The sequence below is a fragment of the Myotis davidii genome, unplaced genomic scaffold, assembly GCF_000327345.1.
Source record: "Myotis davidii unplaced genomic scaffold, ASM32734v1 scaffold1706, whole genome shotgun sequence".
NCBI classification, from domain to species: Eukaryota; Metazoa; Chordata; class Mammalia; order Chiroptera; family Vespertilionidae; genus Myotis; species Myotis davidii.
The window spans coordinates 81,352-101,370 of record NW_006297026.1 but is presented as its reverse complement, the minus strand read 5'-3'; the positions used below and the strand labels follow the sequence as shown (position 1 = coordinate 101,370).

The window sequence follows — 20,019 nt, the reverse complement described above, 5'->3', positions numbered from 1 at the left end:
CCCTCCCTCCCTCCCTCCTTCTCCAAGGCACTGATATCAATGGATTTTCTTTAGATGACCTTTCTAAAAAATCATTGTGGGAAGGGGGATGTCATTTAGAGTAATCATCTGTGGCTTTAAATCCAACTTGCTGTGGGTCACTATCTCTGAGAATTAACCTCAATTGCATGGAGAAAAGCCAAGCCAGGAGACAAATCTCTGTAGGTGGTTCATGTGGCATGTAAGTGAATCTGACTCCCCACTGACATCTTCAAAGTGAATGATTAATGGAAGAGTCCGAGGGTGGTGCCACACTCCAGCATTTGCCTTAAGTTGGAAAATCAGTCAGATATCTCTGTCAGTCTGAGATTTGACTTTTAGTCCTTCTTTATGGCTTTCGAATCTTGCACTGGAGAATATGGGAGCTTCTACTAAACAGAGGGACTCCATTTTCCTGAAACTGATGATGGTCAGTCACCTAGAGCATGATATGCTTTTGTTTTGTTTTGTTTTGTTTTGTTTTGTTAATCCTCACCCTAGGATATTTTTCTATTGATTTTTAGGGAGAGTGGAAGACAGAGGGAAACCAATATGAGAGAAACAATTGGTTGCCTCCTGCATGTGCTTGACCAGGGTCTGGGCAGGGGAGGAGCCTGCAACCAAGGTACATGCCCTTGACCGGAATCAAACCCAGGACTCTTTGGTCTGAAGGCCAACACGCTACCCACTGAGTAAAACTGACTAGGACCAACATGATATTCTGAAACCTGAAGAAGGAGTTACACCCTGGGTTTTGGTTCATGACTCTGCCACAAACAGGCCATGTGACCCCAGAAAAGCCCCTATCATTCATTTCTGGGCATTGGTGTGCTCCTTGGTAAAGGGATTGGACCAATTGACTTCAGCAAGGCCTGTCAGCCCCACTACCATGTAAAATATGCACCTGTTGCCTTTGCCTATGCATGGCTCCCATCAGTTCCCTTCGCAGAGGCTTTGTGTTTCAGCAGGTTGGGCCAGTTTACACGCCTAGAACATGGCTCTCCACCATCTAGAGAGCAGCCCCGAGCTCAGCCTATGCATGGAGGGAGCTATGGAGTGCTCTTAGGCTTCTTGCTCACTGAACTGCTCCTCACTGTGACTATAGGATGGCCGCACCCCTCCTCAGTAACAGAGAGTCCCATTTTGCACAAGAAGGTGCTTATAAAATGCCATTAAAAAAAAGAATTTACACTCTGTCAAAAATTGTGGGATGTTTATGCGTTCACCAACCAAATGGAACCGTGACATATTTCACAACATGCATAGCTGTCTGGTTTCACATACTGTAAGCTTACCCACTCTGGCACATTTTGGACAGGAACAAAAATATCTTTTTCTCTAGGACTCAGGACATTACAGTGTGGTATTCACTTGCAACCTGGAGGAGCATTCTGTGACTGGGGAGGGGCTGGGGAGGGTACTCGGCCCCCTAAACTTCCCAATGCTAAACAGCTGATTTCAGGATAGGTTCTCTTTTTGTCTTAAATGGGAAACACAGGTAGCCAGAGTCTTTTATCTATACCTTGAAAAGTAACCTCTGACACACAGAACTTACAGAATTCTTGTCTGCTTTTAGTACTAACAGAACCTTCAAAATAGTTTCTTCTGCTCAAGCACGATCCTCTTGTCTTTGGTGCCCTTTCCTGTACTCACTCCAATGTGACATCAGATTGTTTTTTAGGTAGAGAGGTTGGGTGGGGGATTAGTGAGGTTTCTTTCCATTCACAAAGATATCACTGTAAAGAAACGCGCTGTACCTGGTACTGTATATAATGCTTATTTCCACACACATACAACATAACCTTGTTACCCAGCAGTTGTACCTTTTGCAGCCTCAATATCTGCAGAAAAAAACTCTCCCAGGGGAAAGGAGGCACAACCCTGCCAGCCCTTGAAATTCTGAACGGTTACAATTCCTTACAGTTCAAGTGATTAACAAGGTCTGCTTCCCACGCAAAAACCAAGGTTTTCACTTCATCTCTCTCATCACCTTAAAACAGTATTAGAGCTCATTAAAATCAACCCAGGACTCAAGAAAGGCAGCCTTCATTTAGGGGGATAACATTTCCCCTGTGCTGTTCTGGAAAATAGCACAATGCTGAGAGCAGGCATTTATCTTGACTAGTTTTCCTCTAACGATTTCTCCAAAGTGCACTTGAGGTGCCTGCCTCCCAGACAGCAGGCCCAGGTGAATGAGTGCAACTGGCTACAGCCTGCTCAGAATTACCTTAAATGATATTTATTGACTGCCTACCATGTGAAAAAGCCCTGTTACCTGATTCCTTGTCTTTGTGGAGGTCCCTAAAGAAATGATTCCATGTGTCTCTGGATTTCTCACAGTCTGCAGATGGCAAGGGAGCCGGCTATCTGGTTTCCTCGTCTGTGGAATGTGAAGCTTGAGCTAAAATAGTTGCCAACTGCATCCCTCTGCTGGCCCCAGCGCTGACATGCCCAGATTCCATCCCTCAGGCTCTATCATAGGTACACCAAAACCACAGAATCAGCCACTCCTTTCACATCCTAGCATATCCAGCTACATCCTACTTTAAACGTCTGTTCTGACCAGACCAGTTGTGCCCTTGGGCTGTGCACAGTGAGCACACACATGGTGGAGGCTCAGATGTGCCTGGTAATGAGGATCCAAAAACCAAATAGGGCATCAGCCAAGGCAGTGGCAAGAGTTGTACTCAGCAGTCACACAGACCTGACAGACATTCACTAGCTGTGATTTTAGATGGTTAAATAAAATATTATAGCTAAATACCATTATCTGTTTAACAACAGCAGAACAATAACAGTAACTGGCACTTATTGAGTGTTATATCCCAAGACAGACCTAAGTGCCTGTATACACACACACACACAATGCATACAGCATCTGCCCCCTGGTGGTCAGTGTGTGACTTTGTGATCAGTCATTCCCAGTCGTTCTGCTGTCAGGGTCAATTTGCATATTACCCTTTTATTACATAGGATGTGTGTGTGTGTGTGTGTGTGTGTGTGTACACACACACTTAATAGCTAATAGTTAAATTGATGTTTCTGTCTTTAACACATTGGAATTAATAGTTATTCAAAGTGTAAAAACATTTTTGGGGGGACGCCATATATACATATATATATATAATTTTATCTTCATTGATACCCAATGATTTCCCCCACAGTATAAATGAGAAAAACAGAAGCAGAGAGAGGTTAAGTTATTTGCCCAAGCTGACACAGCTAGTAACTGCCAGAGCTGCAATTTGAACCCAGGCACTCTGGTTCTAGAATAGCACTATCCAACAGAAATAAAATCTAAGCCACATTTGTAATTTTGAATCTTCTAATAGGCACATTAAAATGAAGAGATACAGGTAAAATTAAACTTAATATATTTTTCTTAACCCAATATAAAAAATATCATTCAACATGTAATCAATGTAAGTAATAATTAATTAATGAAATATTTTATCTTCCTCTCAGTCTTAGTCAACCTTAGTACATGTGCTTACAAACACTTAAAGCACTTATTTTGGACTAGCCACATTTCAGGAGGCTCACTAGCCATATGTGTCTGGTGACTATATATTGATTGGACAGGGCAGTTCTAGAATGGGCCTTTTTTAAAAATATATATATGTTTTTCTTGATTTTAGAGAGAGTGGAAGGGAGAGGGATAGAGAGATAGAAACATTGATTAGAGAGAATATCGATAGGCTGCCTCTTGTACACCCCCTACTGGGGATCCAGCCGGCAACCCAGGCATGTGCCCTGACTGAGAATCCTATTGGTGACTTCTTGGTTCATGGGTCGATGCTCAACCACTGAGCTACACAGGCCCCTCTTAATGGACTCTCTTAATCATTACATTCATTGTGCCTAAAATGAAGGCATTACCACCAATTTAATTTGGTTTTGTGAGGAATAATCTAGCATAGTGCCTGGCACAATGTAATCGCCTGTTAAATCATAACATTTAATAGTAGCTCCTCTGCTGTACTGTTTGCTCACTTCATAATGCTTCCTACTTAAATCTTTTCTATTCATTATGATGTGATCAGCTTTTTCCTCCTCTATGAAGCCTTCCTTGATTATCATAGAACACAGTAAACTCTCCTCTCTGACTAATTTTGCACTTATTTTAGCCCTTCCCTATATTCAAACTTTACCCCTGTCACTGAATTTTGGTCCTGCCTCCCCAACTAAATTCTAAGCTCTTTGAGAGCAGGTGCCCATATGCATATGGCTTTCTCACTACTGTGCCCTACAGCTCTAATTGTGGCAATTTGGGGGTTACCCAAAGTTGGTACATTGATTTTGGATAGATTAAATATCTGTCTTACAATTCAAGGCCAAGCTCCTCAACTTTAGGGCTAAATGAATACTATATCCCCAATTTGTGCATACCTGTTCCCGAATGGAATGTCACAAAGGTACCAGTTTTATTACTTACTGGTTGAGACCTTGAACATGCAGTGTTTGTAGTGGATGTGCTTTCCAATAAAAAGGCAGGACAGGAACAGTAGATTCCCAGAACAAGAGACACTAAGGATGCTCATCCTAAGAGGAAGACATTAGCCATTGTACTTCCCAGTGATGGCACTTAGATATTTCCCAAGCCTCCCTTTATGGGGCCCTAGCTTCCTTATCTACACACCCAAGGGGGATTTCTGTAGAAGTTCTTTCCACCTCAAAAAGCACAGTAAGTATTAATGAACCGAGACTCACAAAATAATTTCAGAATGCAAAAAATTTCAGGAGGCATTGTAAGCTGCAAAACTTTTCATGCTGCCAAGCAATTGAATGAACTCTGGATGAAAGCTGGTAACTACGGGTCATAAAGCTTGGAATTTCACATCTTGTTAAAGAAATCAGCTTTTTCACTGTTTGCAAAAGTCCGTAGATTTATGTACTTTGGAGCCTACTGGGCTTTGGGAAGGAAGAGAGCTAGATTTATTTCAAAAAGAAGTAAATATCACCGGGACTTATTATGTGAAGAATTCCACATTGGGTTTGAATTTACAGACATTATAAATCCTACTTTCTTCCTTTTCAATGGAGAAGAAAGCATAATTTTCCTACTTTGTAAGAGGAAAAGAAGAATGGCATAGGAAAATGTCCTTCGGTTTAATGAAAGCACATTTGTGCTCTGTTTAGCGTCCCTCCCTCCACACACACACACACAATATACAAGATAGGTTAGAGGGGAAAAATCAATTAACTAAGCTGTTAATAAAGTTATTAGCTTATAAACACAAAACTATTCCTTTGGGTGAGGTGTAAAGAATAGCAAAAAACCTCTGCAAGAAAAACTGAATAGCTTGTTTGGTGTGTACAAGACCTGTAGCCTCTTCTAAGTTGGTTTTATATCCAGTATTTACCTGGAATGGTTAGGTCTTGCTAAGGACTGTAGGCAACCCATTCAAAGAACCAGTGAAAATCTTGTTTCTCTTATAGATCAGTGGGCTTCCAAGGCTTGGTCCTTCTCCCCACATCTCTTGGGTTGCCCAGAAGATCCTGACCAAGTTCGTGAGCCCATAACATCAACTTGAAGAGGAAAGGGAGAGGTTCAGTGTCCATTTGGGTTTCCCTAGTGATGTAAAGAAAATCAAATCAAATCATGGGTGGTGCTGTTCTAAGTAACCCATTCTATGTGAAGGTGATGGCTCACCCTTCTCAATAGATAAAGCATGACTAAGCCACAAGACTGTTGGCAAATCTACCAAAAAACAACACATGAAGTGAGTATCCACCCACTTCGAAATAGTCCCCTCTCAAAGTCCTACACTTCTTTTATGAGGCTGCTGCCACTGCTGATCAGTGTTTATGGAACTCTTCTTTGGAGACTGCCAGAATATGAGTCACACAAGGGCAGCAGTTAAAGTGGCAACTCCAGGGCTTGAGGGATCCAATCCCATCGGAGGCTTCTTTCCCTTTGATTTATTTACCCGTGTTTTTATTTATTCTGCGCTCATATATTAATGTTGTTTGATCTGAAAGCCATCCTCCTTGATTTAACCAAGTCATTTACATGCAGTGGAGGGTCCATGTGGTTGGTTAAGGCATCATTAATCGAGGAAGGAGACCAGACCTTCAGCATTTATGACTCAATGTCATATTTAACTCCCACTGTTTGGAGACTTTACTTACGACCACCGACCACAGTTCTTATTTTTCTACCACTCATGCTTGATCCAAGAACAAGATGTGCAAAGGCTGAACTTAAAAAACCCAACACAAAGCAACTAAGCTTCGGGTATAATAAAATCTTTATTCCTATTGATTTGGGCCACGAATTTGTTCCCTTTCTTAAATTAACTTTTCATTGATCACTCCTATGACCTTAACTGGTATAGTTTTGCTGGCCTTCTTCCATAAAACAAAAGGCTTTGATATTTCTTGCTCTTTGAGTAGCACAAGAAAAACCTTACTTTAGCCTTTCGTGAACCAGTGGCCTTAAAGTAAATGTTCCAGCATGATCCTCATAACTTTTCTCAGGCTAAGTTCCCTGGGCTTTCTTTCCCTGGACAGAAATGGGCATCCTTAGGGCTTGTCTAAGGAGTACAGTGAGGAGCTCAGACTTGCACTTGGGAGCGAATTTGGCTTATCCACACTCTGGGTATTCCCTGGGATCTCTGAGACACTTTTGGTCTCTGAAGCCACATGTGTGGGGCAGTGGTTCTCAAACTTGGCCATGCATATGCATCAGAATTTCCTGAAGGAATTGTTAAAACAGAGGTTGCCAGGCTGAACCCCCTAGTTTCTGCTTCGGTTAATGGACTCAAGAATGTGCATTTCTAACAAGTTTGCAAGTGATGCTGATGGCTGCTGCTCTGGGGCCACAATTTGAGAACCACTTTTTTAGTTTGTTTGTAGAGGCAGAACGGGTTTGTGTCCCAGAACTGGAATGGGAAGAATACATGTTTTGGAGTCAGAGAGAACCAGGTTCAAGTCTAAGTACTCCTACTTGTAGCATGGCCCTGAGTCAATTCATTCCCCCTGAATCTCAGTTTCTTCATCCTTGAAATGGGAGTGAGATGATCTAATTCACAGTATTGCTGGGAGTTAATGTATAAGTACTAGGCACAAGCCCCTCCAGCTCCTGGATATGCAATTGGTATAAGGAAGTGCTGTCTCTCGAGCCTAATATTTCCCCTTCATGAGGTTTAGTGAGCTCTTTCAGGCTTGTTTTATTTGCTGTCCTAAACAAACACAAAGACAGAATCTATCAAAATACAGGCCTTCAGCCCAGCAATATTCCTTGCACTTAGACTGATTCCCAAGGGCTACTAGCCACTTGTGACTTGTGGGCAAATTCTTGCCTCTCTCAGGACCTTGAGTTCCTCACCTCAGAAGATAAGGGTTTGACCTAGGTGTTTTGTTTTGCTATCTCAAAGGTTCCTTCTTGTTCTGAAAGTCTAGGATTGCATGACTCAGTACTCAAGTACTCATTGCAGGATAGTCTGTAAAAATAAAAAAATATGGTTCTTGTTTTTGTCCATTTCCTTACATTTAATATTTTTAAACTTCCCAGCCTTCTTTAACAGTGGGATGCTGCACAGAAAATCAGGGGCAGCTGCTAAATATTACTAGATGTCCTTTATAGCTAGATCTCTTTAAAACACTCCATCACAGATATAAAATGGTATATCTGTTTGTTATTTAATACTGACATCTAGTGGCTTTTCCTTATCAAAGAAAAATATATGCGTTTTCCTAGTTGGTCCTAAGCTCTGCTGCTGCTGCTGCAGACTTTCATTCAACAATCTTTTATTAATCACTTATTTGATGCCAAACATTGTGCTTGGTCCAGAGGAGATTACGCTGATAAATGATACCTGGTCTCTGCCCTCCTAGAGCTCATAGTACAATGGGAGAAGCAGACAAATTACTACATAATTTCAGCACATTGTGATAAATGCTACAATGGGAGAATACCAGTGCAGTGGGGACAGAGGAATACCAGGGCAGTGAAGTCTGCCAAGGAAGACCAAAGAAGGTTTCATGGAAGAGGCAATCTTTGAATTGAATTTTAAAGGATTTTCCTGATAACCTACAAAAATACAGATAGAAACTATCCAAAGAGTGGGCCCTCCATATGCAAAGGAAAGGGGCCTGTAGAATCATTGCCCGTGACCAATTTGGAAAATTAACATTACTTTTATATGCCTGGGACATAGAATATTGAGCAGAGCTTCTTAACCTTGAGACTATTGGTATCTGGTTGGATAATTCTTTGTGTGCATTGTCACATGTTTAGCAGCATCCTGACACTCGACCTACTAGATGCCAGTAGCATCTGCCCCCAATTGTGACAAGCAAATGTCTCCGGATATTGCCAAATGCCTGAGATTCAGAGGAGGGGAGGGGGATGTAAATCATGCAGGAAAAGGAGGAAAATGTATGATAGAAACAAGGGAGGGAAAAAAAGGTGGCTGCAGGTCCCACGTGGAGGAGCTTAGACTTCATGTCATAGTTGATATGGAGCCATTGAGAGGTCTTAAGTAGGGAATGATAGGTTAGATGTGTGCCTTAGGCGGGTGGGTGTGGCATGGGTGTGACACTGGAAGCAGGGAGGTGGGCCAGAATGCTGTTACAGTGTTCCAGTAAAGAAGTGATGAGGGCCTGACACCAGGCAGTGGAAAGGATGGACTAGAGGGCTGTTAAGAACTAGAGTCAGGTCTGGCCGGCGATGCTCAGTGGTTGAGGTTGACCTATGAACCAAGAGGTCATGGTTCAATTCCTGGTCAGAGCACATACCTGGGTTGCAAGCTTGATGCCTAGTAGGGGGCATGCAGAAAGCAGCTAATCAATGATTCTCTCTCATCATTGATGTTTCTATCTCTCTCTTTCTCTCTGAAATCAATAAAAATGTATTTTTTTTAAAAAAAAGAACTAGAGTCAACAGGACTTAGGGAAAGTTCAGATGTTAGTGATGGGCAAGACAGAGGAGGCAGGGTGTCCCCCAGGTTTCTTGCTGGGACAACTCTTTCATTGGTTGCTGTTGTTTCCTCAGTTACTTATCAATGACAGGAAGAAGTTGGCCTAGACTTGTACAGGGTAGCTCATTTCACTGTGCTCTGCCTGCAAAGGCATACAGAGTAAAAAACAATGGCCATTAACCCAGGTGACTGATGAGGAGTCATGCCTCCAATTTAAAGATGTGATTCCTGGTCATCTAAATTAAGTGACACGTTTAGTCACAAGTTATTTCCTTCCAAATACTACTAAATGAAACAGACTGAGTGTGATTTTCCTGTGCCTGAACCTGGCTCACTGGTTTAAAATTAAATCCACCCATTCAGCAGCAACCTTTGGGGTTATGTCAACCTGAAAGGAGATTTCCAGCAACTACCCCAAACCTGCTTTCACCTGCATCTTGTTCTGTTTTGATCAGTGCCTGTATATGGGCATTGCCACAAGAATGACAAGATATGGTGATGATATTGGCGGATATAATCAAAATCCAGGTACATTTTGACAGGCTTAGACTTATCCTATCAAAAAGAAACGGGACCATAAGTAAATGGCATCAGGCTAGGACAAGGTAGATTGAGTTTCAAAATGGCATATGTGTAAATGAATGAAAGAATTTAGTTGACTGTGTCAGTGGTATGGCATGTCTGCTAACAAGGCCAATGTGATATGAGGCCAGATTTAGAGAAATGGTGTCAAAAGTGAGAGGGGGATAGATTGTTCCTATTAGTTACTTGTCAGACTATGCCTGGAGGGCATATTCCAATAAAGTGGGATATATTCACAGGCAAAGAAGAGGACAGAGAGGGCACTCGAAGCTGTATAGAGAATAGTTGAAAACCATATTTAGCATAAAGAAGAGAAACCTCTGGGTATTAAATCTTCTCTTTTAAATATCTGAAGCCATATGTGTGGAATTAAAAACCAATCTCTAGACCTGGCCAGTGGTGGTTAGTGGTTAGAGCGTTGGCCCATGCACTGAAGGATTATGGGTTTGATTCTTGGTCAAGGGCACATACCTGAGTTGCAGGTTCACTCCTGAACATACCTGGGTCGGGGTGCGTGTGGGAGGCAATTGGTCAATGTGATGTTTCTCACTCTCTATCATGTAAATATATTATGTTATGTTTATATATTAAATTAATATATTAACAATCTCTCCCTCTCGTAAAAAATCAATAAAATATATAAAAAATAAAAGAAAGAAAAATCCCTAAACAGGTCCTCACAGCCTGAAACTACCATATCTTGCAGATAACACATCTTTATCTTAAGCCCAAATCACTCTCTGAGTACTAGATATGTCCATTCAACTCTCTTTTTAAATGTTCTGCAGGCACTTTAGACATTTTTTGAGAGATCTGGGAGGCATCCTTAATCCCTTCTCCTTCCTTTCACCTACATTCATTTTGTCACCAAGTATTGTTAATTCTACCTTTCAAATATTTTTCTAGTCTGCCTCCTTTCCTTGGTCTTGTTTTTCACAGTAACCTAAGTTAACTTCTCTAATTCCATCTTCACACACCATACTCAGTGATTGTTCCAAAACACAGATCTCATCATGTCACTTACCTGCTTACAACCTTTTAAAGGCCTCCCTGTCACCCACAGAAGTCTAAATTCTTAAATATGGCATCTGAGGCCTTCCACAACCAGGTTCATTGCTACTTCTTCACCCTCAATTCCTGCCACCACCTCGGAATTCCCAATAAGATGTTTTAATACACTTCCTCCACACACAACACGGTAGTTTATACCTCTGTGCTTTTGCTCATGCTGATCTTTTTGCCTCATACTCCATTTCTTTCTTCTTGCCTCATCTAATTCTTACTTGTTTTTCAAAATAAAGTTACACCAACTCTTCTTCTCTCATCAGTTTAGGTTAAAAATCACTGCAAGTTGCATTCTTTGTGCCTTGTACTTGCTCTAGCATTATATTGAAACTAGAGGCCTGGTGCACGAATTCATGCACAGGTCGGGGGGGTCCCTCGGCCTGGCTGGTGATCAAGGCCTTTCAGGGGGCTGGCCAGCCCCCCACCCCCTCCCCGCATCGGGGCCAATCTGGGGTGCTGGCCAGGAAGGAGGTTGGCTGTGGGAGCACAGTGACCACCAGGGGGCAGCTCCTGCATTGAGCGTCTGCCCCTGGTGGTCAGTGCACATCATAGCGACTGATTGACCAGTCGTTTCAGTTGTGCGGTCGTAATGATTGTTTAGGCTTTATATATATAGATACTCTCCTAGGTCCCCACCTCCTACTCCTATCATTGTCCCCCATGCCTGTCTCAATGCCAGGCACACATTAGGTGCTTGAACTGAACTGACCAGTGAAAAAGTGCCACCCATGTCCCTGAGCCTATTTGATTCTTAATACATAAGGTTGGGCTTTCATATCATTATTTGCTGTGGGTGGGAAGACTGCTTTTCTAATGTTCCCTTACAACTCCTCACTCTGAGGAATGGGCGTCCTGGGTCCTTTGCCCAGCTAAAACTCCCAGGTTTTATCCTTACCTGCCTTCTCAATACCAATACATTATGCAACTCAGGAGGCTACTGGACATTCCTCGAAACCTGCCCTTTAGCAGATCTTCCTTTTAATTTATGAGGTCATTTTTTGAGTAGCATTAAGTGTTTCCTGTTGTGGCAATCTGGGCTTCTGGGCCTATTTTGCCCGGAGGAAGGGGGCCATTGGCAATCACTGAATCTCCAGAACTATTGTCATCTGAATGTAGGGTGGCTGTTATCACCAGGGCAGTGTGTATGCACACACACTTGCATGCATGCCTATGTGGAGGCTCCTCTAATTTCTCTTGCTGCCATGATAATCCCTACAGTGCAGAGACTGTGCTGATCTCATGTGGGCACTAGGGACCTTGGAGTGAAAGGAGTCAGACATCCAGAACATGAAGACTCTCAGAATGTCTGCCTCTGCCTTTCTGTGGTGTCTCCTCTCTCTCTCCATGTGGGAATAATACTTACAAATCACTGTTCCTGACACTAACCTTGGTGGTTGCAATTAATCTGCTCTGAAAGGTAAGGAAGGGTTGTTAGAAAGGAGCGCATCAGACTGGCACTGGGGTGCACTCTAGGACTTACCAGAAGATGTCACTGTAGGCTTAAATCAGGAAAACATACTAGGAAAGGACTGTCAGCTAAGCATGAAGGTGACTCCACTATGGTGGTTCAAAACACCCAGCAGCCCCCATTATAATGCATGCCTGGAAAAGCTGGTTGAAAGATTAATCCAAATGTGTCATTGAACTTAATAAATTTCATTTTCCCCCCAAATAATCAGACTAATTGTCACTAAGCTTTCGCCTGAGGCCTAGCATAAAGGCTTGATAATTATGTACTGAATGAATGAATGAATGAATGAATACCAAAGCTTGGAGTGGAAGGAGGAAGCCCATGGGAATAGTCAACTTTGTTGGTAAAGGCTGCTGGGGAACAATAGCTGCTACTCATTAACGGCGTATGTTCACTGAGATGAATTTTAGTGGCAGTCACTAAGTCAGGTCCTAAGAAAAGCAGTGAGAATAGGTGAAGGTGGTCTTGGCCCCCTCACCAGCTTCACTCCCAGATGCTCTGTGTCCATGCTTGTTTATTCCAGAAAAACATTGAAAGTGATTAAAATTTTTTTCTGTAATTTTTACAAAGCACTTAGAAGATTAGCCAGAGTTTTTATATGATCAGGCATATCCTTCTTAGTTTCCAATTTGTCCAGAATAGTAAATTAAATAAGCAGTTGAAGGAGTTACTGAGATTCTGCTTTGTGCCAGGTGTAAAGGCCAAGGTACAAACCTGGGATGGATGGTGTGAGAGTTATAGAAGGATGGCTCAGAGCCCCTGTCCTAGAAAACATATTATAAGCAGAAATAGAAACAAATAATTGCAATTTGGTATCAAAAGTGTTTTAACACAGGCCAAGTGTGGAAGCGCTATGTGACACAGGGAAGAGGTGATGGCTGGCAGCAAGCGTTGCAGTAAGTTTTCTCAGAAGAGAAATCGTACTTGGACTGGGCCTTGAAAGATGAGTGGAATTTTCCAGTCAAAAAAGGAAGGTCACATCAGGTAGAGGAAACACCAGGCACAGAATAGAGGCCTACAGGATAGCTCCCAGGGTACCTGAGTTGCTCAAAGGCCAAAACTTGGGAGAAATGTTTCCTCAGAGGACGTCAGCCAACAGACTTAGTTGGGTGATTGAGTTGGTTCCTTCTGGCTTCTTGTGGATATGTTCAGGGCCAGCAGCCTTTCACATGGGAATGAATAAACTTAAGAAAAGCTGTAAGCCCTTCCCCAGGCTTTCTTTAAGGAACTAAATGCTAATATTCAGTGTTTATTGTTGTTTTCCTTCCACAATATGCCCTTCCATGACCTTGTCTTTTATGCACTGAGCCTGAATGGAAATTCATTTCTTATTAAAAGCCCACCCCATGGTTGTTTCTCCCCTTGATTATACCTTATCATATCATAGGCCTTAATGCTCCTGTGGTAGGGGTGTGTGTGTATACCTGCTATGTATGGGTGTGTGTGGTTTTAATGTTTGCTAGTTTGCTATTTGAACAAAGAATTTTATCAGCTTTCAGCTTTAAAGTGAAGAGAATCACACAGCTAAGCCTCTGCTCTTGCTGACATCGAATTGTCCTTTCAATGGGTAAAGAAAAGGGGCATTTGGATACTTACAGAGTTAATTTTCCTATCGGGAAAAGTATCATGTGAGCGAAGACTGAAATTAAGGTAGTAGCTTGCATATATGCCATTGGCAGATACCATGTCTATTTCAGTCAGTAATTAACCACAATGTTTATTCCTGGAGGCCCTGGGCTGCTCTGCCTATCTCTGCATTCCACTTCCATAATGTATAAGCCATGATGTTTATACAACCAAAATCAAAGATATCATATCAAACACTCCTTCAATGAGGTTTTGTTTTTTAATAAGATATTCTCAACCAAAGGACTTGTATGCATGCATATAAGCCTAACCAATGGACACAGACACCAGGGGGGTGAGGGCATGAGTGGAGGTGGGTGGGAGGGGGCAATGGGGGATAAGGACACATTGTAATACCTTAATCAATAAAGGAAAAATAAGATATTCTGATTAAGCCCTAGCCAGTTTGGCTCAGTGGGTAGAGTGTTGGCCTGCGGACTAAAGGATCCCAGGTTTGATTCTGGTCAAGGGCACATGCCCAGGTTGCAGGCTCCATCCCCAGTAGGGGGCGTGCAGGAGGCCACCAATCCATGATTCTCTCTTATCATTGATGTTTCTGTCTCTCCCTCTCCCTTTCTCTCTGAAATCAATAAAAAATTTTATTTAAAAAAGATGACATTCTGATTAGACTGGATATTGAGAAAAAAGTTTTTGTGTATTTAGCAAGAAAGATTAGAATTTATTTTCACTTATCAATTCCATATAACTTCAATAAAATCACTTACTTCCACTGAGTCTTCATTTCATGATCATTTAATGGGAGTTTGGGCGGTTTGAAATAAAATGGTTGCCTACTTAGCAAATGGGGCCACTGAAAGGATTTTGTCATTGTTTGGAGAGAGAGCGAGAAACAGAGGGCAAGTGAAGCATGACAAGACGGATGTCCTAGGCCTAAACTTTTTTTTTAAATATATTTTATTGATTTATTACAGAGAGGAAGGGAGAGAGAGAAGAAGGGGGAGAGAGAGCTAGAAACATCGATGAGAGAGAAACATCGACCAGCTGCCTCCTGCACATCTCTCACTGGGAATGTGCCGGCAACCCAGGCACATGCCCCTGACCGGAATCGACCCGGGACCCCCCCAGTCTGCAGGCCGACGCTCCATCCACAGAGCCAAACCGGCCTTGGCGGTATATAATTCTTTATGTAGGAACTTCGACTATATCACCATCCTCCGAGACCCAGTGTCCCGGTACTTGAGTGAGTGGAGGCATGTCCAGAGAGGGGCGACATGGAAAGCATCACTGCATGTCTGCGATGGAAGGCCCCCAACCTCTGAAGAGCTGCCCAGCTGCTACACTGGTGATGACTGGTCCGGCTGCCCGCTGAAAGAGTTCATGGACTGTCCCTATAATCTGGCCAACAACCGCCAGGTTCGCATGCTCTCTGACCTGACCCTCGTAGGCTGCTACAACCTCTCTGTCATGCCCGAAAAGCAAAGAAACAAGGTCCTCTTAGAAAGTGCCAAATCGAATCTGAAGCACATGGCATTCTTCGGCCTTACTGAGTTTCAGCGGAAGACCCAATATCTGTTTGAAAAAACCTTTAACATGAACTTCATTTCGCCGTTTACCCAATATAATACCACTAGGGCCTCTAGTGTAGAAATCAATGAGGAAATCCAAAAGCGGATTGAGGGACTGAATTTTCTGGATATGGAATTGTACAGCTATGCGAAAGATCTCTTTCTGCAAAGGTATCAGTTTATGAGGCAGAAGGATCATCAGGATGCTAGGCGCAAGCGTCAGGAACAGCGCAAATTCCTGAAGGGAAGGTTCCTTCAGACCCATTTCCAGAGCCAGGGTCAGGTCCAGAGCCAGAATCCGAGTCAGAATCAGAGTCAGAACCCAAATGTGAATGCAAATCAGAACGTGACTCAGAATCTGATTCAGAATCTGACTCAGAATCTGACTCAGAGTTCGAGTCAGAATTCAATCCAGAAAGAAAACCGGGAAAGCCCGAAGCAGAACCCAGGCCAAGAGCAGAGCGATAGCAACACCAGCAATGGCACCAATGACTACATAGGCAGTGTAGAGAAGTGGCGTTAAATGGCTCCCAAAGGCTTTTGCACACTCTTCCCAAAGCGCCAGTAAAAATATGGCAAATCTGAAAAGATGTGTCCAAACACATCTTGCTTCCTTAAATTTGGAAGCTAAAAAAAAGTTAAGATGTTGCCTTTACAGTTGCCTTTCAATTATATGTTATACTGTGCGTGGGTAGAACAAATTTCAATATGTAATTAAATTGCCACCCTCCCTTTTTTTTTTTTTGGTTTGTTGGACTATTTATATAATCCAAAAGCCAAACCAGACTCACCAGAAATTGCTCTTTAGATATTGTAAGAAATTCTTAAATTCGTTATAAAGACAAAATGAAAACAAAATGTGACCACTTAACTTATCGCTAAAAAAAAGGACTTTAAATTATTTATGATACACTGTTAAAACTCAGTTTTAGAAGCATTTTTTTCAGGGGTTAGCATGAATATAAACATAAAAAGCCTAAAATTAAACACACAACCTTTTGTTTTGTACATTTTACCAAAATGTACAAAATGAAAAATTTCTCTCCCAAACATGGATAGTTTTATGTAAAAGTATTGGCTTTTCAAATAGAACAGGATCATATCTTGTTAAGAGATGTTTAAAATTTTAAACTTTTTCTACCTTCTACTCTCAAAGGTTTTAAACAGGGTGTATCTCATATTAACAGAACACTTTTTTTTTCCTAAATGGAATACCAATGTAAAGATCTAATTTCCAGATACTTTCTGGGCACTGTAATGTCAACAATTCTGGAATCTTTTGGCGCTGCTTCTCATTCATTTTAAGGCTTCTGAGTTGTGCTCATTCCAAACTATCCCATTTATAGAATCTTTCTTCGTCATCTAAATGGTGTGTTGCTGAATTTATTGTGATGTATGATCCTGGATAAAAGTCAGGATTTTCTATAGAATTGTCTTATCAATATTTGTGTAGTGAAGTCCTTATCAAGAAACTCTTGAACAGGATAATGTGTCTAATAATATTGCTGAAGTTATTCTTGATCAAATAGAATTGAACCTGAATGTGAATGAATTGTTATTTACTTTTGTACATTTTTATTGTAATGTTTCCAGTTGGGCTGGCTATTTCTAGCCCATTATTTCTTTTTCGTGTTGACAGATTGTAGACAATTACACAAGAAAAACAATGGTAGACTAAGCATTAGGATAGCCAGTTATTCAATAACACCAAAACCGTACCTTGGTTCTTTGAGGTTAACCCTCTACCAGGTTTTGTTTTAAGAAAGAACCAAAGCAGACAGTGCTCTGCCATGAGGTTAAGTATCAGCATATAAGTTGAGGAAAGTTAGTCTATCAATAAATACTTTAGGGTATTGGTTATGAATTGAGCAGGGCAAAAAAGAAAGTACATAAGCCACTGTTCTACGAAGCATTTTATAGATTTTGCTGTACTTTTTAAAGAACTTACACTAACCCCCTTGCTACCAATCAAATAAGGCAACTGGAAGTGGCATTTGTTTTCAGAAGAGCCATGCTTAGAAGTGTGACCGTAAGACACATCTTGTATAATCTGCTCATTTGCATGATCTAGTTTCATCTGTAATAATATGGCCACAAGCTGGACAAGAAGCTGAGTATTTGAATTGAAAATAAATTTTCTTGACTCTGAGCTTGTGTCAAAATTCCTAAATTTTGCTTTGTCTGTCAGTATTGCAGTTCTGGGAATTCTGGGAACTGAAAAACTGAAAGGAATTAAAAAAATAAATAAAACATACCTTCAAGTCAAAGTATTTTAGAGTGAAACTATTTTGTGTACATTATGTTTTTAAAATAAAGACTCTGTAGATCACTGTGGTATTTCAAATTTGTTTCATTTTAATTGATAATGTTTGCTCTTAAAACTAATAGTTACTGTTAGAAAGCAAGATGAAGCCCGAGCCAGTGGAAAAGCTTGTTTCAGAAAATCATTTTGTGTTGTTGCTGTGATGTGCATGGTTTGCAGAGATTAAGTGCATTTTTTTCTGTCTGTACTGATTATTGTATATAGGGGATGTTATAAATATACTTTTTTGTCAGCATCATGATTTCAACTGTAAACATCTGTCCAAATGGTGTAGCTTTACAAACCATTCACTGATTTTGTGTAATTTAACAGTAGATATGAAATAAAGTTTAAATTGCAGGCTCTGAGTAATTTCGTTATTTTAGTTGAGGTTTGCAGCCTCTAGACATTATGACTTCACAGACAGAATTCTCTTTTCTCAAGGAGTTTCCTTTTTACCTTTTGGCCACCTGATATGGAAATGAGATGTCCCATTCTAATCTAAATGGCCTTAGCTTTGGCCGCTTTCCTCTGGTAATCCACACTCTTCCCTCTTTTGAGTAAAACAGAGTTGCCCATGAAAGACAAGGTTTGGTATTGTATTTTAGTCAGCTCAGACTGCTATAACAAAACACCATAAACTGGGTGGCTTAATAACAGAAACTTATTTCCCACAGTTCTATAGGCTGGAAGTCTGAGATAGAGGTGCCAGCATGGTCAGGTTCTAGTAAGGACCCTTATGTCCCTTGCAGAATGCCATCTTGTTGCTGTGTCCTCACATGGCAGAAACAGCTAACTAGCTGCCTGTCCTCTTTTTACAAGGGGACTAATCCCATCTATGAGGGCTCCACAGTCATGACCTAATTACCTCCCAAAAGTCCTACATACGCCACCACATTGGGATTAGGGTTTCAACATGAAATTCAGGGTGGAGGCACATTGAACCCATTATACTATACAAATGAATGTGTGTTTTAATTTAAAATTCATTAAAGTATATATGTGCATGTCTTAGAACATGCAGGAAGGAAAAAGAGTACTCCTTATTTCTTATCTATCCCCTGTGTCCACAGGAGAGAGGTTAAAGGTAAGCAATAAAGTGTTTTTTTTTAATATATTTTATTGATTTTTTTACAGAGAGGAAGGGAGAGGAATAGGGAGTTAGAAATATCAATGAGAGAGAGAGAAACATTGATTCAGCTGCCTCTTGCACGCCCCCCACTGGGGATGTGCCTGCAACCCAGGTACATGCCCTTGACCGGAATCGAACCTGGGACCCTTGAGCCTGCAGGCTGATGCTCTATCCACAGAGCCAAACCAGCTAGGGCTAAAGTGTTGGTTTTTAAACTTAGGGAACACAAGGTGCTTTTTAAATATCCAATGTACATTTTTCTTCAAACTTATGGTTAAGATTATAGATTGGGATGATTTGTCCTTGCCCTTTTCAAAAGAGAATTTAGGTATTATTTCATTGGGATTAAAGGGGAATTTAACTATACTCAGCATGTAAACTATTTATACTTAGAAAGTTTTGCTCATCAACTGTTTATTGAGTAATAATTGAGCGACCAAAGCTCCTGATTGTATAAGGGTCCCACAACCTCTTAGGAAGAATGGTGAACAGGAACATAAAATATTTAGAAAATAAAGACATTTTTCCTTGAGGAGGATAGCATTGGAGATCTGGGCTCTATTACTGAAGTGGGGAACAGGTAGAGGACCTCTGCACTATGCTTCAGATCACAAGTTTGGGGTTGGCTACTAAGGAAATTGGCTATTGAGTTAGCCCAGAGGGGAGCTATAATGAAGAATTAATTCATTAGCCCAGTATCTAAGCACTTAGGATTCTCCATAGGAGTTATAACCAAACTAGAGGCCCAGTGCATAAAATTTGTGCACGGTGGGGGGTACCCTCAGCCCAGCCTGCCTGGACCCTCTCCAACCTGGGACCACTTGGGGGATGTCTGACTGCTGGTTTAGTCCAGATCCCTCTCACAGTCCTGGACCACTGGCTCCTAATTGCTTACCTGCCTGCCTGCCTGGTTGCCCTTAACTGCCCTCCCTGCTGGCCTGGTTGCCCCTAACTGCCTCCCCCCCGCCAGCCTGGTCACCCCTTACTGGCCCCCCTGCCAGCCTGGTCACCCCTAACTGTCCCCCTACCTGCCTGGTTGCCCCCAACTGCCCCCCCTGCTGGCCTGGTTGCCCTTAACTACCACCCCCTGCTGACCTGATCACCCCTCACTGCTTCTGCAGGCTAGCCTGGTCACCCCTTACTGCCCCCCATGCTGGCCTGGTCACCCCCAACTGCCCCCCTCCCCCCTGCAGGCCGGGTCTCCCCACACAGCCTGCTTGTTCAGTCATTTGGTTGTCCCTCACTAACCCCCCTGTCAACCTGGTCGTAGGCAGTCATCTTGTAAGGGCATGAGGGTTAATTTGCACATTACCTCTTTATTATATAGGATAAGAGCAGGGCTATCTTGGAGGGGTAGGAGGTCTATAAGATCT

The 20,019-nt window shown here is 41.9% G+C and overlaps 1 protein-coding gene across 1 annotated transcript in view; it reads left to right on the top strand.

Moving 5' to 3' along the window:
* HS6ST2 (heparan sulfate 6-O-sulfotransferase 2) overlaps window positions 1-17,879 on the top strand; it is a 312,930-nt gene extending 295,051 nt beyond the window's left edge. Inside the window, exon 6 of the mRNA XM_006772723.2 lies at window positions 14,838-17,879. Within this exon, the coding sequence (XP_006772786.1) occupies window positions 14,838-15,735 (898 nt within the window). The 3' untranslated portion in view covers window positions 15,736-17,879. The remainder of the gene's footprint in view (window positions 1-14,837) is intronic.
* Window positions 17,880-20,019: the final 2,140 nt, after the last annotated feature.